The following is a 14,932-nucleotide window of genomic DNA, read 5'->3' as shown; positions in this document are numbered from 1 at the left end:
TTTTAAAAACTTATTATCAAGTAACGTATAATTTTTTAATATTTCTAATATTTTAAATTATTTATAACTCAAACAAGCTACATACATATATTTATAATTTATAAATAATTAATACGTATTTCTAAATACTGCATAATATCCCTTTTTATACTTTTATGAGATGTAATGCCAATATAAATAAAAAACATTTTTTATCTATAACGATATTTTTATATTTTTTCATAAAGAATATATTTCAAAACAAATAACATTGTATAGAATGAAAAAAATAAAAAATACACAATATGACGCGCGTACGCAAATATAAGTTTATTATTTTTTTTTTTTTTTTTATTAAATTAGTGTAGTGTTATCAAACTAACTTACTTGTTACAAAAAAATTATTTTTCTTAATTTCGAACGATTTTATTTTCTTTGTACACTGTAGCATGGTTTATAGAAAAATTACAATCAGAGAAAATGATTTATAAAAAAAAATATGAGATTTTCTCCTACAAAATGAATTATTAATTATAACTTTTCAATAAACCCAGCTTATGTGTGACACATTAAATCACATAATATGCATAGAGAAAAGTGTGTAATCAAGAAAGTTTTGTTCATGTTACCACAAGGATATTAAAACTTTTATGGGTAAATTAATTCCTTAATTACAACCTTAACCTTTTTGACATATAAGTATGTATTAAGATTTTTATCCTACGCATCTACATGCACATGTTAATTTCAAGTCAAACAGTTGGTCAGAGACGCAAAGGGAAACGTCGTACAAACAATTATATATATATAGTATATATAGTATATATATATAAATAATATATATATAATATATATATGCTTCAATTTCTTTGCATAACAATACTACAATCAAAAACAATCTTGATCAGTGTAAACAATTTATTTTACATAAGAGCAATACTCTGACATCAAAAAAGCGATAATAATGGATAATGTATAGTAATAAATAAAGTATGAAATGTAAATAATGGGTATTTACAAGTATGTAAATGGCAAAGAAGCTATAACAGAGACAAAATAATTGTTTCATCTTTCGTAAATATAATCTCGTATGTATTTGCAATAGATTCTGTCGCTTGTTTGCAAAAATACATCTCATATTAATATTCGCGTCATGTCAATCCTGTACACTTAAAACCTAGAAAACGTACAACCACAACACGTACGTACCAACATGTAAGATCCCAATGTCTTTCTCGCGTAGCAATCAGGTGACAGATTCAATGAGAAATACATACTAATAGTATTCAGCATGAATGTTTATTTTCTATAATAATTCACCTATAGTATTTGGAGGGAGCACCATGATAAACATGCATGCGGCTTTATATCCCCTTTGGAAAATTGATTAAAAATCTCGTGTTTATACTCCGAATTAACTTACGTTAACATAAATGCACAATTTTAATTCAGTATTCTGACATCCGCGATTATTATTCGTTTCTACCAATTTTATGCAAGAATCAAAGTTGAACTTTGATTTCAAATAAAAATATACAAGCAAAAATGTTACACGAGAATATGACAAAATATCACAGTTTCGAGCTTGAGAAGTCGCTTCTGAGAATCATGGCTCTCCCTATTCTTCTTTTATTTATATTCCAAAACAGTCATGAACTGTAAGACATTCTAGTTAACAACAATCCTACATTCTACTATGAGATTATCTATTTCAGAAATTGTAACGTTTAATAGTAATACATAGTCATATACAACTTGCTAAGGACGCTGTAAACTGTATACTGGCTGCTAAATGTTCCAAGTGAATACTGTACGTATAATGTATGTAAAAAGTCAGAGGTGATACATAGATTCAGAGCATGTGGTATAAATGAAGCCTAATTTTATCGTTTAGAGATTAATTATTGAAATGACGGAAACCGAAATAACGATGCGCAGCCTGTAATATATTTTTAGGGAGAAGTGATGAATAATGTAATAATATATAATAAAAAATATCATTATTATGTATGATGTATATAATAGTTTCGTCGAAATATTAAAAGTATTAAATTCTAGGATTATACATATAAATATATTACTATCAAAAAATATTAATAAGTTTTTAAATAGGTTTTTAAATAATATCATTTTATAAATAATATGTAAATATCCATCACTCTCCACAAATTAACTAAAACGAAAAACTAAAACATATAAAATGGAAGATGGAATGCTGGCATATAAGTTTTATGAATATGAGTTTACTCTTATAATTTATACTTTTCTGAGTATTGCATTTAATCAAAATGAATTCCTTGCATTTTTCAGTGCAGAATATAAAAGTGTGATTAATGTAGCATTTATGCACAAAGCTAAATGATAGTGTACAGCATTCCTTTCTTCTTTATATTACTCGTTTAGAATGTACAAAATTATTTCTCATTCAATATTCCTAGCATTTCATTCAAAATAAAAAATAGGAAATAAAAAATAGATAACAAGGATGCTCCCTATGTTAAAAATATTTCCTTATTTCTTAATAAATTCTCAATAAATTCATAAAATCATAATAATGATATATGTCAATATGATAGAAAAAACACAGACACTTCCTTGAAACTACGGAATATCAAATTGAGAAATTATTTGTACACATAACCAGATATTACTTAGTCGAATAGACGCATCGTAAAACGGCATGACAGTCAAGGCTAAATATTTTGAACATTTCAACAAATTGCACAGTTCAAAGTTAATTGAGATTATCTCATCTTCCTCGACATAAACACAGTACTTTTAAAAAAGTAGCTGCGTAAATTTATTATCTTAATACAATACTTGTGACTAAATATTTACATCAATGCGTTTTACAGCTTCAGTCTATTAAGCTTCTGAATCGCGACAGCCTTTGAACTTTCGCAATATGCGACATTTTATGAAATTATTAAACTAATCATTTATCATAATACCACTTAAGTGTCCTACTGAGCAGGTGGCTGTGGCTCGCTGGGCATATTGGGATTTGGATATGGTGACAAAAATGAATAATTCGGATAAGGCGGTGGTGGATGAGGAAATGGAGGATAGTAATTAGGTGGATGTGAAGAAGGGGGTGCATAACCTCTGTGTATATAAGGATCTGCTGGTGGAGGAGGACCATGAAACGCTGTATACATACGAGCATATTCCGTGTTGTAACTCGGGCCACCGTATGCTGGATATCCAGGAGCAGCTGTTTTAAAAATTTAGTTTCAACATATGTTTCCTTCATAAATAAATGTATGTGAAAATAGCAAAATTTCAACTTACCACCTGGTGGATAAGTTGCTGATGAACCGGGCGCTGGAGGATAATGCTGTGAATATGGATCATACGGTCCGGGTGGATAAGGTCCAGGATAACGACTACTCGTAGGATGACTAAACGCAGTGGGTATGTGCGTTTCATCTCTAGTAGAAGTAGTAGCCACCGTTGTAGTTACCATCGCTTCTGCACCTTTCGTTTCTATGGTGTTTGCTGATGTTTTGGCAGTAGTATTAGATACTTGCGAATATGCAGGAGGCACATTCATCATTGCCCTCTCTTCTATAGGTTTTCCTACATCTGGTTGACTCTTAGAGGTATCCATTGGTAATCTAGGATTTGCTGCATGAGGTGGAACACCAGGGAAGTATGTACCATAAGGAGTGGACAATGATCGTGATCGAGGATCATTATAATCATAATATCGTGGATACTGAGCATAAGGATAACCTTGTGGAACATTAAGGGGTTCACTTTGTATACAAGTTTCACGCATACTTGGTTCCGCTGTTTTTGGAGATGTTATAGTATTCGTTCCAGTACATATGGATGTAGCAGAAGAACCAATAGTTGAATCTGTTATACCTTTAGGAACTTCCGTAGCTCGTAATGTAGGTGTCGCTGATGGTACTTGCATAGTCGATGATGTTGATTGTTGCGTTAACAATGGTGGTAATGAGCCAGATGATGTTGGTTGTGTTGCAACTTGCGCCGCAACTTGCGATGATGCTTGAGGTATTTGTGATGGTCCTTGCGATGATAACTGAGAAGGTACTTGGGGTGGTATTTGTGTTGGTAACTGTGGTGGTATCTGAGGTAATACTTGTGACTGTACTTGCGGAGATACGTGTAATGGCATTTGAGATTGCATTTGTGATGATACTTGCGACTGTATTTGAGGTGGTATCGGCGATGGATCTTCAATTATAATTTCATCATTGGACGCATCTCTTTTCTCTTGTTGAGTTTGAAAAGCATGCCCGTAATTTGTTAATGTATCTGTTGTTTTTATGATCTCCTTTTCAATTGAAGGAGAACACTGTTTATCAATTTTTGATGTCAATTCTGTTTCCGTTTGATCGTGCTGTGTTTGAACACTTTGTGCAGTTACAGAATCCGAAGTATATACTTGACTATTTTCTTCAGATGACTTTTGTAAAGAAATATCAGTATCTGAACTGGTTACACGATTATGATTAGGATTATAATCTGTGTTCGAACTTACTTCCGCAACCACATCCTCTAATCTGACTTCTTCCACTCTTTGTTCAGTTCTAACTTGTCCATCTGAGGAGTTTGAATTTTCACCTAATGTGGAATGATCTACCGGTTCCTGCTTTATTTTTGGTAACCTTGATAGAGAAACTTGATTGGTTAAATTAACTTGACTCAAATAAGGTTTGGCAGTTGCAGTAACAACAGGTTTTGGTCTCTTTAAAGTTTCCTTGTCAGCAAATGGCCTATAATTAGGCCCGTTTCCTGGTTTATTACTCGAACGACCACTTGCTTGATTACTTGAAGAAGATTTCGGTATGATAGAAATAGCTGAATTATTTCTCAATGGAAATCCGACTTCTGGTTTCGAATTCCTTTGTGCCATTGATGGTACACCTATAAATATTTCAATATAAATATTATAAATTTAAAAAATTAGAAAGGACAGAACAACTATTTTAATGAAATCATTTAATTATTAATATACCTTTCTTAGGTTCTTCTTCTCGCTTTTGTTGATTTAGTTTAAGAGCCGTCCGAATAGCAATAATTTTACCAGATTCTAATTGCATATAAATGCCTTTGGGACTTTTCAGTACCATTACTCGCTGACCAGCTTTCAATACAATACTTCCTTTATCGGGTGAATTGGTGGGAATAACAACATCTAAAGGTAATGTCATTTCTTGTGCACTCATCCCCTGCCTTTGCCATACTTCCGCTGGTATCCATCGACTTCCTGTTACACTACGCGAACCTATACCTTCAGCACCACGTTGCTGCATTGGTCTAACTGAGGCAACTGGTTTAGAAGTAGTACTACTATCACCACCTCGAATTGCTCGAATTTGTAATCCACCTGCTGCAATAACTTAGTATAAGAAATATATAACCGATGTAAATATGCATATTTTACACATCTGAATTTTAGAATCAATCGTACCCCGTGTTGCAGTATTTCCAGGAACATAATTATAACTGGGCCTGGAACAGTTGGCTGCCATTTTTTCAAGTTCGTAACCACGACGAGCTAGTCGCTTTTCTGCTTGACTAAGTTTCTTATCTTTTCTATCAACTAAAAGACTTTCATGGTGGAAAGGCTGTTTCGTTAATAAAGAAGAATGGCGTTCTAATACACGATGCATCACTTCATCAGAATAACTATCTTTTGTTTGAGAAAAATCTTGTATTTGACTATCTTCTTCCCAATCCCAAGACAATGTAGTTGCTTCTTTTAATGAAAGATGAGCATCTGGATTGCATTGATCAACCACACGATCTGCCATTCCTTGCTTGCTAATTTGTCTGTCATATATTTTTCTTTCTAAACAATTGTCAGTGACCAAACGGTAAACAAAACAAGGTTTCTGTTGTCCATATCTATACACTCTACAAACAGCCTGCGTATCATGACAAGGATTCCAAGAAGCATCGAATACAATGGCACGGTTAGCGCCAACAAGATTAATACCAAGAGAACCAGCACGCGTTGAAACAAGAAAAAGATGAATTTTTGGATTATTATTAAATTCATTAATAAGTTTTTCTCTTTCTAAGGCGCTAGTACTGCCATCGAGACGATAATAATTTACATTTTTAATCCAAGCATCTGTTTGCCCATCGGGATACTTCAAACTATTTCTAGCTAAAAAATCTTCAATGAGATTCAATGTAAATAATGATTGAGAAAATGCTAAAACGCGGTCACCAAGTTTAATTGCTTCTTCCAAAATACAAAAGAAAATTGTCATTTTTGCAGATGCATCCATTAATCCTGGTACATAGCCCTTCATTAATTCTGTTGCCTGCAAATACAAAGTTTAATTAGTTATAATTTAATAAGCGCTATTTTCATGCTTTTTATATTTACCCAATCATATGGAATACCAGGGTCTTCTTTTCCTCCTGGAGAACTTTTACAATCTTTTTCTTCATCTTTTGTAAGAATTTCATCATCTGACTTCTCTTCTTTATCTTTATCTAATAAGTCTTCTTTTTCTTTTTCATCTTCTTTCACTAAATCATTTTGATTTAGACGGGGACTATGCAATGAATTAAGATTTTGTACAGATCTAGATACTGAAGTCTGACAATTTGATTCAGAACCATAACCTGAACTTGTAGAACTTGAACTATTTTGATGAATTGGTTGACTTTGCACACCAACACTTGATGTCATTTCCTTATTATTTTTGTTCTTCTCTGAAGATCCTGAGCTTTGAATGTGAGTAGTGGTTTGCTGGGACTTCGAATCCTCTGAGCGCGTATTAATATCCGAATTATGATTATTACTATAATCATAAGACTGATTTTGATAATTTTGTGATGGAAAGTAATTACTTTGATATCGATTCACGTTAGGATTTACATCCCGATAATACGGATCGTTACATTGATCAGATTGAAATGGTTGAGAATAATTTCTTTGCCAATAAGGATCCTCTGAACTCTTCATTTGACTTACTTGATTTGAATGTGCTCCATCTGCTGAATAATTTGGTACAACAGTATTCTGAGATGATGTTTGATTTAATGAATAATTATTTGTAGGATTGGTAGAGGAACTACCACTTTGACGATCTGTTGAAAATTCATGAGATGTGTTGGCTGTTGGTGTATAAGTTTGAGTTTGTTGTTGATTATCTGGTCTGGAATATAATTGATCATTTTGATTTATAGAACTCGGTGTTTGCTGATTTTGAGAATATGGAAGAGCTTGATTCTGAGATTGTGATATTTGTCCTTGTTGAGAAGAACTGTACCTATGAGTTGGAGTTGATGGTATTGATGTTGGACCTTGATGATTAGACCCATAGGCATGATTTGCATTTGATGGAGTTCCCGTTTGGTTTTGCATATTAGGTGGATAAGATTGATTTTGTGGTGTTGATGGAGATACAAGATGTGAATATCCATGCATAGTACCTTGTGCATTAGAAACTGACCCCTGCTGATCTTGAGCATATCCATGTGTTTGAGTAGGATTTGAAGCTGATTGGCCAGTGGGATATGAAGATGAATTTTGTGGTACATTCATCTGATTTTGAGCTGCTGCAGAATATCCACGCATTTGGTTTTGTGGAATTGATGTTTGATTTGATGAATTTGTCATATATGGATGAGGTTGATTCTGTGGCATAGTGTTTGGAGATTGTTGACTAAAATTGAGTGATGTTTGTGGTGAAGGGTTTGGATTTACTTGAGTAGGATAATTGTGGGATTGATTTGATATTGGAATATTTTGTGACTGTGAGCCGCCATAAGTATGAGAAGAACTTTGCAAAGGAAGATTTTGATTTTGTTGATTGGGTGAAAAGCCACGATTTTGACCAGATGTTGTATTCTGTCCTTGTTGATTTGCAAGATATGCAGCAGTTGGTGTTTGAGATGATGAATTTTGACTTTGTTGATTTGTACCATATCCTAATGTAGAATTTTGTAATGGTTGACCTTCATTTCGTGAATATATGGTATTTGTTTGCCCTGCTGCAGGATTATAATTTTGAGTCTGATTTGGTGTATATGAAGAATAATCAGGTAATGGCATATTTGCAGATTGGTTTGGCATTTGCGATTGAAAAGAAGACTGATTTGGAACTTGAGAATAATTATTAGATCCTTGATTTATATTTGATCCATAATTACGTCCATGATCTTGATAAGGATAAGATTGACGTGGAAACATCCCAGATACTTCATAATTATTCCCTTGACTTTGATCTGAACGAAATTCTGAATTGGAAGTAGCAGTTGAATACCTTTGAGAATGATTATTTGTAGACTGTTCACTGTTTGGTATATAATTTTGTGATTGATTAGGATAATTTTGTGGTGCATTATATCCTGGAGTTTGTGTATATGTTTGAAATGATTGATTTCCATATCTTTGTGATCCTTGATTGTTGTAAAATTCATTGTATTCTCCATGGCTATTTTCATTTCTATAATATGTGTTTTGATCATTTGATCTATAATTCTGATAACCATGAGGATAAGAATTTTGAGATATAGAATTTGAATACCCTGAATTATTCATTGGCATAGGAGGATAATTAGAATAATTGTTTTGTTTTGGAGTAGTATGTGAATTATCATTTTCTACGTTATCAGTATTAGATGATGAAGAGGAATTAGGTTGAACACTAGCTGCCGGTTTATTTTTTATAGTTGTATTTGTTTTCTTTCCTTTCTTGGATTCCCCTTTTGGTTGACGTGCTTTAGAACGTTTACCACCTGGAGTAGATTTTTCACCAATTGTTTCCTCTAAATCTAAATCATCTTCTTCATTAGCCTGTCGTTTACGTAGAAAGTGATATAGGATATCAGGATGATTCCAAATTTTACAGCATACTGCAAAAGCTTTCAATGGATTAGGTACAGCTCGTGTTTTAACTACTTGATTCATAAAGGTATCATATAGTTTACGTTGATGTGATGTCATCCGAACAAGAAGAATGTATTCTTCTTTACGTGGTAAGGAAACTTGCAATACAGAATGAGATCTTCTTTGTACAAAACCTTCTAACAGAGCATGTAAGACATGTGCACGGTATCTCATTAAACGTATGTCTTGTGGTGTTGAATCAATACATTGTCCATTCTGAATTGGTCTTTCAAACATATTACAAAATTCACTTTTAGTTCCCAAATAATTAGGTCTTACAAAATCAACCATACACCAATATTCCAAAAGATTATTTTGTAATGGATAACCAGTTAATACAATTCTACGTTTTGTGCGCATTTGTTTCAAAGCCATACTAATGCTAGCATGCGAATTTTTTATTCTATGACCCTCATCACATATGACTAAATCAGGCCCTGGATTAACTAAAGCTGTATGCATTTCATCTAATAATCCTTTGTTTTTGTCTTCTTCCTCAACATCAACGGTATCTTTGAAAGGTTGTCCACGTTTCCTTTTTGCTTTGTTTGGCTTTTTTAAAGACAATTGTCTGTATAGTTCATATCCGATCAACAAAACACCACCTCCTACTTGCCAATCTTGAATTACCTTGGCTCTTGCTGTCATAGTTTTATGAGAATCATTTAAAATATGTAAACGAAAATGCCGTGGTCTCATTTCCATACCAATAGGCGAATCTACACTAAATGGAGTTTTAACTTTCTCAATTTCCTTTTTCTCTTCATTTGATATTTCTTCTTTTGTTGTACAAGTACTTTCCTCCTTTTTAACTATTTCTTCTGGCTCTTTCTTTACATTAACTTCTGCATTCATAGAAGGTAAAGTATTTTTAAAACAATCTTTTCTCGATTCTTGATCTGATTCTTGAGTTGATCGGTTTGTATAATTAGAGAAAGTATTAGTAGAATTGTCAAAATTAGGATATATGGACCCAGAATGATGACTTTCTACACCATGATACAAAGTGCTAGGATTTCGAGTTTCGATACCTGGATATATGGGAGCTTGTGGCCGATTCTCTAAACCAGGATATATATTATTAGAATTCTGATTTTCCATGCCAAATTTTGTATCTGACATGCTTGACCTTTGTTGCATGCCATGACAATTTACTTCCGATTTTATTGATTCAAAGGTAGACATTGGATTAGGATTTGTATTATACAATGCATTTTGTGAAATATCTCCATGATAATTTTCATTTATGTGTACTTGCGAATTTGATATATTTTTATTCAACATATTATCTTGTACATAACCAGGTATCATATTGTGAGTTTCATATCCGGGATGAATATACGGATTTTCTGGCATAATATTCATAGATTGGGACGTATTTTCTTGTCCGAAACGATGAGCTGATTCTGTGCTAATAGGCCTTGAAATATTTGACATACTTGACATATTTGACATGTCACTCTGATTCCCACTTTCATCCTTAACTTCTTGTTTAAGCTCAATAACAGATTCTGATTTAATACCAGAACTTTTACCATGCTTTTCCAGAGCATTAGGATCCTCATATGGTAACCACATATTAAATTCCGCTAACCAATTCTGCAGTGTATTAATGGGCATAATACAGAGGACTGTTTTAGAAGTAGTACAACGAAAAAAAATATCGCAAAAACTAGCAACTTGAAGTGTTTTTCCTAAACCCATACTGTGAGCAAGGATACAACCAAAACCAGAACTAGTTTTGAATCTCTCAATACTTTCAACAATATTATCATAAAGAAAACGAATACCACCAATCTGATGAGGTTTAATAATACGAGCTACTTGTGGAGCTAAAAATACATCAGGTTCTGTTTCAGGATGACCGACATTTATTAACACTCTACCATGTTCATCTGGAATGTTATATCTATCATTAGTATGCATGCCAGAATTGGATGGATCATCTTCGTTGTCTGTTTCTTCTTCACCACTTGGGTCACTTAAAACTATACAATCATCATCTGAACTTTCGCTAGAGCTAGATATCGTAACCACATCTTTTCCTTTAGCTGTTTTTTGAGACTTTGGCCCAGTAGATATCTTTTTAGCAACATGTATTTGTTTCTCACGTAAAGTTTCTTCAGCTTCTATATCTGAGATTTCAGAATCTGAATAATATTCAGATCTATCCATAGGTTCCTTTTTAGGAACTACAGGAGATATGCTAACAGAAGGAGTCATCATTCGAATTCTTTGTTGTAACATATTGGGACCACTAGGTCGATTTGCAATTCGCGAAATTGATGTTTGTGCTCCTTGGTAAATACCTCTACCTTTTTGCCATCTAGAACCTTCTACCGATCTTCTTTGTATTTGATTTGTTTGTATACCAGAAGTAGTCTGAGATCCAGTGCCAGATCCAGAATTTACTTTAAGAAGCACCGTGTTTGGCAAACGAACTGGTCCAGATGGAGATGATTGTGAAATAGTAGTGGCTGCTTGAATTTGTTTTCCTTGTAAAATACTAATTACTCTTGTTTGTGTTTTATTATTTTGTCTATTTATTGCTATTTGTCGTTGAACTTCACGAATTATTCTTTGTTGCTCTTGTACCCTTCGAAGACGTTCCATCTCTTGCCGCTGAGCTGACAAAGTAGCTTCATCAAGTTGAGTTTCATCCATAACTTCTCGAATATTTCTTCTCATGTTTGCTAATTTCTTTTCTGCTTTTGTTTCACATTCTGATGCAGATCCTTCAGTTCCATCATCTTTTTTTTGCTTCTTCTTAGCTGTATCAGAATGTTCTGAATCAGCAAGCCTCTTATTACTCTCTGTTCCCTCCTCCTCCATGGCATGACCTTCGTGTTTGTCATTTTCATGTCCTATGCTTCCTTCATCATCTGTATCTTTTGAAATTGGTTTTCCAAGTAAATCTGCTTCAGACACTTCCTGACCCTCTATTGGGGCTCCTTTTAAAGAATTTAAGGATTGTTAATACTATAATATTAGAGTTAAAAAAAACTACAAGTTTAAAATCCATAATATTATACAAACCTTCTAATGGCAAAGTATCCAATATATTAACTGGTTCTTCATCATCCTCTTCAGTTTGAGAATGATGCTGCCTTTCTGATTCTGCTCGTACACCAATTTGTGAATCAATTGTCTCATCTAAATCCATGTCGTCCCCTGATCCTTCTGAACGTATTTCTTCTATTTCTTCTGACTGCAATGTATCATTTTTCTTGTCATGCTCTCCGTCAGATGTTTCACCGCTAGATTCCTCTGAACTTTCATCATTTCCTGTTTGAGGCTCTACATTATTCATGTTTGTGTTTGTTGCAGTTTCATTCGACATTATCGTTTCATTAGGCTTAGGGCCTGGACGAGGAGTCACGCGTTCTATAGTGACATCCCCAATACGTGTTAAAAAACTGTCCAAACTATTTGACATGATGTGTAAAGTCCATTAAGTTATAATATATTTTACTAAAATTTTATGTGAAATCATGGAATGTCTTGTCACTTTCTTTCCTGCATCACACTATCAAATAAGTTGTCATATCACTTACATTATTTATCCATAATTTTATTTTACTTTATGCCTGCAATAAGAAATGTATTCCTTCATAAGTTCATTTTCATAAAATGATAATGATCTGTTACATTTATAAATCACTTATAAAAAACACTATAACAATAAAAGCAGTTCTAACTAAATTTACACAAATTAACATGTAAGTAAGAAGAACTAAAGACTAACGTTAGAAACACAAAGTATACGACACAAAACAAAAATATTGCACTTCATATGCGTTTAATATAAATTAGATTTGACAATTTATTAAATTCTCAATGTTAAAACACAGTATATAATAATTAAAAGTAAATAATAGTTCATTGCATATTTATGGAATACATTGCTATATCACATACAATCGTGTTTCAAATAATACAGCTATGCAGTAACACAGTTGTATTTCATACAAAAGTGAAATATATAAAACAATATTCACTTTGTTGTATACAAAGTGACACAAATAAACACATTCAATTAATATTAAGATTAAAATATCTAAACATTAGGACAGAAATTGATAATTATAATTTTACATTTAGGGAAATGTTTACACGGAAGATTGCATGTGTTACATATTATTGAAATTCCCTTATAAAGTCTTAAAAACAAAATGTTTCAAAACAGTATATAAACCATACATTGTATTATAAACACTTAGAATTAAACACACTTGTTGAAAAAATCAGTTTAGTCACATTCTCGAGCTTACGTATAAACTCTAACAGCAACGATTTGGACGATACTCTTTAATGAGAAGATCATAGCGGAAGCACAATTTAGTCTGTGACAACGTAACCAAGGAAATCGAAATAAGATATTCATAATGTTCCATGTAATTTGGATTAGGAGCTGTCAAACAGGGAAAATGAAAGCAGCCCAGAATGTTTGTTTTTGGATGAACCGATCCGGTTCGGACGATTAATAATAGGAAGTCGCGTCGTTTAGCAACCGGCGTCAGCACGAATCTCACACGCATCGAATTCTACTTGTGATCCGCAGTTACGACTGTTTAATTAGCTGTTAATTGCGAATTAAAAATAATGACACACACATACACACGTCCGATGGACGCCATAGCGTCGTTGTTCGCCGCTCGACGATTACGGTTCTCCGCAATGTCCGAAGATCAGCGAACAAGCCTTGTCACTTGGGTTAATGTACGCATCGTTTCAACCCCGTCATTTGAGTTATTTTCATCTAGAATGCATAGTGAAGCCACGAGGATTCACTCTGCGACCGAAACTTCACTTAAGCTCGCACGCGTCGCTCTCAAGCTTTCCGCGGCATTTTTTTTTTCACACACTTTTTCTAACAAGTATATTCCACTCGGTGGAACGCCATCTTGACTGCGCTATGAGACACATCCGCTGTATATTTGCGAGGGAACGACATCGCAACTTTATTTTACGTTTAGTTTTTTCCTTATTCTCTTACATTTCACTAATCCTTTTAATAAACAATAATCTTTATACTTCGAATAATTGTCATCAAAAAAATATTCATCTAACTGCATAAAAACATTAATGTGATTAGCCTTGTATTTTTTTTATTATTCAGATTTTCATGCTTGTAAGAAATACTATTTAGTAACTTTAATGACAGTATACTTAAATTAAATACATTTAAGTATATTTCAGTATATTTAAATTTAATGAATGATTTAGTTTAAACTCATTAATACTCATAAAAAGTTATAGCAAAGACTATTTTATTCATATTGTCATTATCTTACAACTTCATAATTTTTATAATATAAACATACATTAAAAACATTGTGTCCTCTTTTCATATAAATATCCATAGGTTATAGCAGTCATATAATATTTTTGTTATTTTTAATGTAAACATTCATATCCTTATTTAGTAAGTACAAGAAGCTCGTATATATAAATATGATTATACAAATATCATGTATGATCAAAAATAATACGATATAATACTTAATACACTACGTATGGGATATATATATCAAGTTTTATTACTTTAAACTAATGAAATATTAAATTTATGAAACTAAATGTCTTTTCATTGATTCATAGAATATATGTATAGCATTAAGTTGTTGCTTATGCATTGCACATGATATGATAATCCATTTATACTAAAGTGCTGACAATTTACATTTAAAAGAAATAAATAATACTATTAGCGTTGACCTGATACAAAGATAGTAAAATTTAGTTTGCACTTTCACATGCATCAATCCAATCATTATACACATCTAAAGGTTCTGAAAGTAAATTGATCGTGGTTTGAAAGTCTTCTAAGCAGACTCTGCAAGTAATTCTAGCTGTGTTCCTCGACTTATCCCTGCAAATAAAAAGAGAAAGCAGTAAAATTGAAAATTAAGTAGTATAAGAATTGGCAATAAATGAATTATGCGTACATCTTAACCTCACATGATTTTTCGTGATTGCAAAACGGACAATTAAATTGTGTATCTAGCGGTTGAATAGCCTTCTTTTTACTTGGTGGCTTCCGCTTACTTTTTCTTCGGCCCATTACGT

The 14,932-nt window shown here is 32.8% G+C and overlaps 3 protein-coding genes across 11 annotated transcripts in view; 1 reads left to right on the top strand and 2 right to left on the bottom strand.

The window, feature by feature from the left end:
• LOC139995955 (probable citrate synthase, mitochondrial) overlaps window positions 1–14,932 on the top strand; it is a 64,912-nt gene that overhangs the window by 28,326 nt on the left and 21,654 nt on the right. The window lies entirely within an intron of this gene.
• On the bottom strand, window positions 880–13,946 carry LOC139995942 (uncharacterized). 9 transcript variants are annotated; one of them, XM_072019902.1, is made up of 7 exons: window positions 13,064–13,946; window positions 11,900–12,450; window positions 6,350–11,814; window positions 5,423–6,284; window positions 4,967–5,338; window positions 3,271–4,875; window positions 880–3,193 (listed from the first exon to the last, which is right to left on the bottom strand). In XM_072019902.1, exons 2-7 carry the CDS (start codon window positions 12,297–12,299, stop codon window positions 2,943–2,945), a joined length of 8,955 nt encoding a protein of 2,984 aa, XP_071876003.1. In that variant the 5' UTR covers window positions 12,300–12,450; window positions 13,064–13,946; the 3' UTR covers window positions 880–2,942. The 9 variants fall into 9 exon arrangements, with proteins under 9 accessions (XP_071876003.1, XP_071875994.1, XP_071875997.1 ...); XM_072019893.1 differs by having other exon boundaries at window positions 4,967–5,341; window positions 13,064–13,945; XM_072019896.1 differs by having other exon boundaries at window positions 4,967–5,341; window positions 11,900–12,389; window positions 13,064–13,945.
• On the bottom strand, window positions 14,117–14,930 carry LOC139995966 (transcription elongation factor 1 homolog). Its single transcript, XM_072019951.1, has 2 exons — window positions 14,812–14,930; window positions 14,117–14,735 (listed from the first exon to the last, which is right to left on the bottom strand). Exons 1-2 carry the CDS (start codon window positions 14,925–14,927, stop codon window positions 14,603–14,605), a joined length of 249 nt encoding a protein of 82 aa, XP_071876052.1. The 5' UTR covers window positions 14,928–14,930; the 3' UTR covers window positions 14,117–14,602.

This window comes from Bombus fervidus, chromosome 16, assembly GCF_041682495.2.
Source record: "Bombus fervidus isolate BK054 chromosome 16, iyBomFerv1, whole genome shotgun sequence".
NCBI lineage: Eukaryota > Metazoa > Arthropoda > Insecta > Hymenoptera > Apidae > Bombus > Bombus fervidus.
This window is presented reverse-complemented; position numbering and strand designations above follow the sequence as displayed.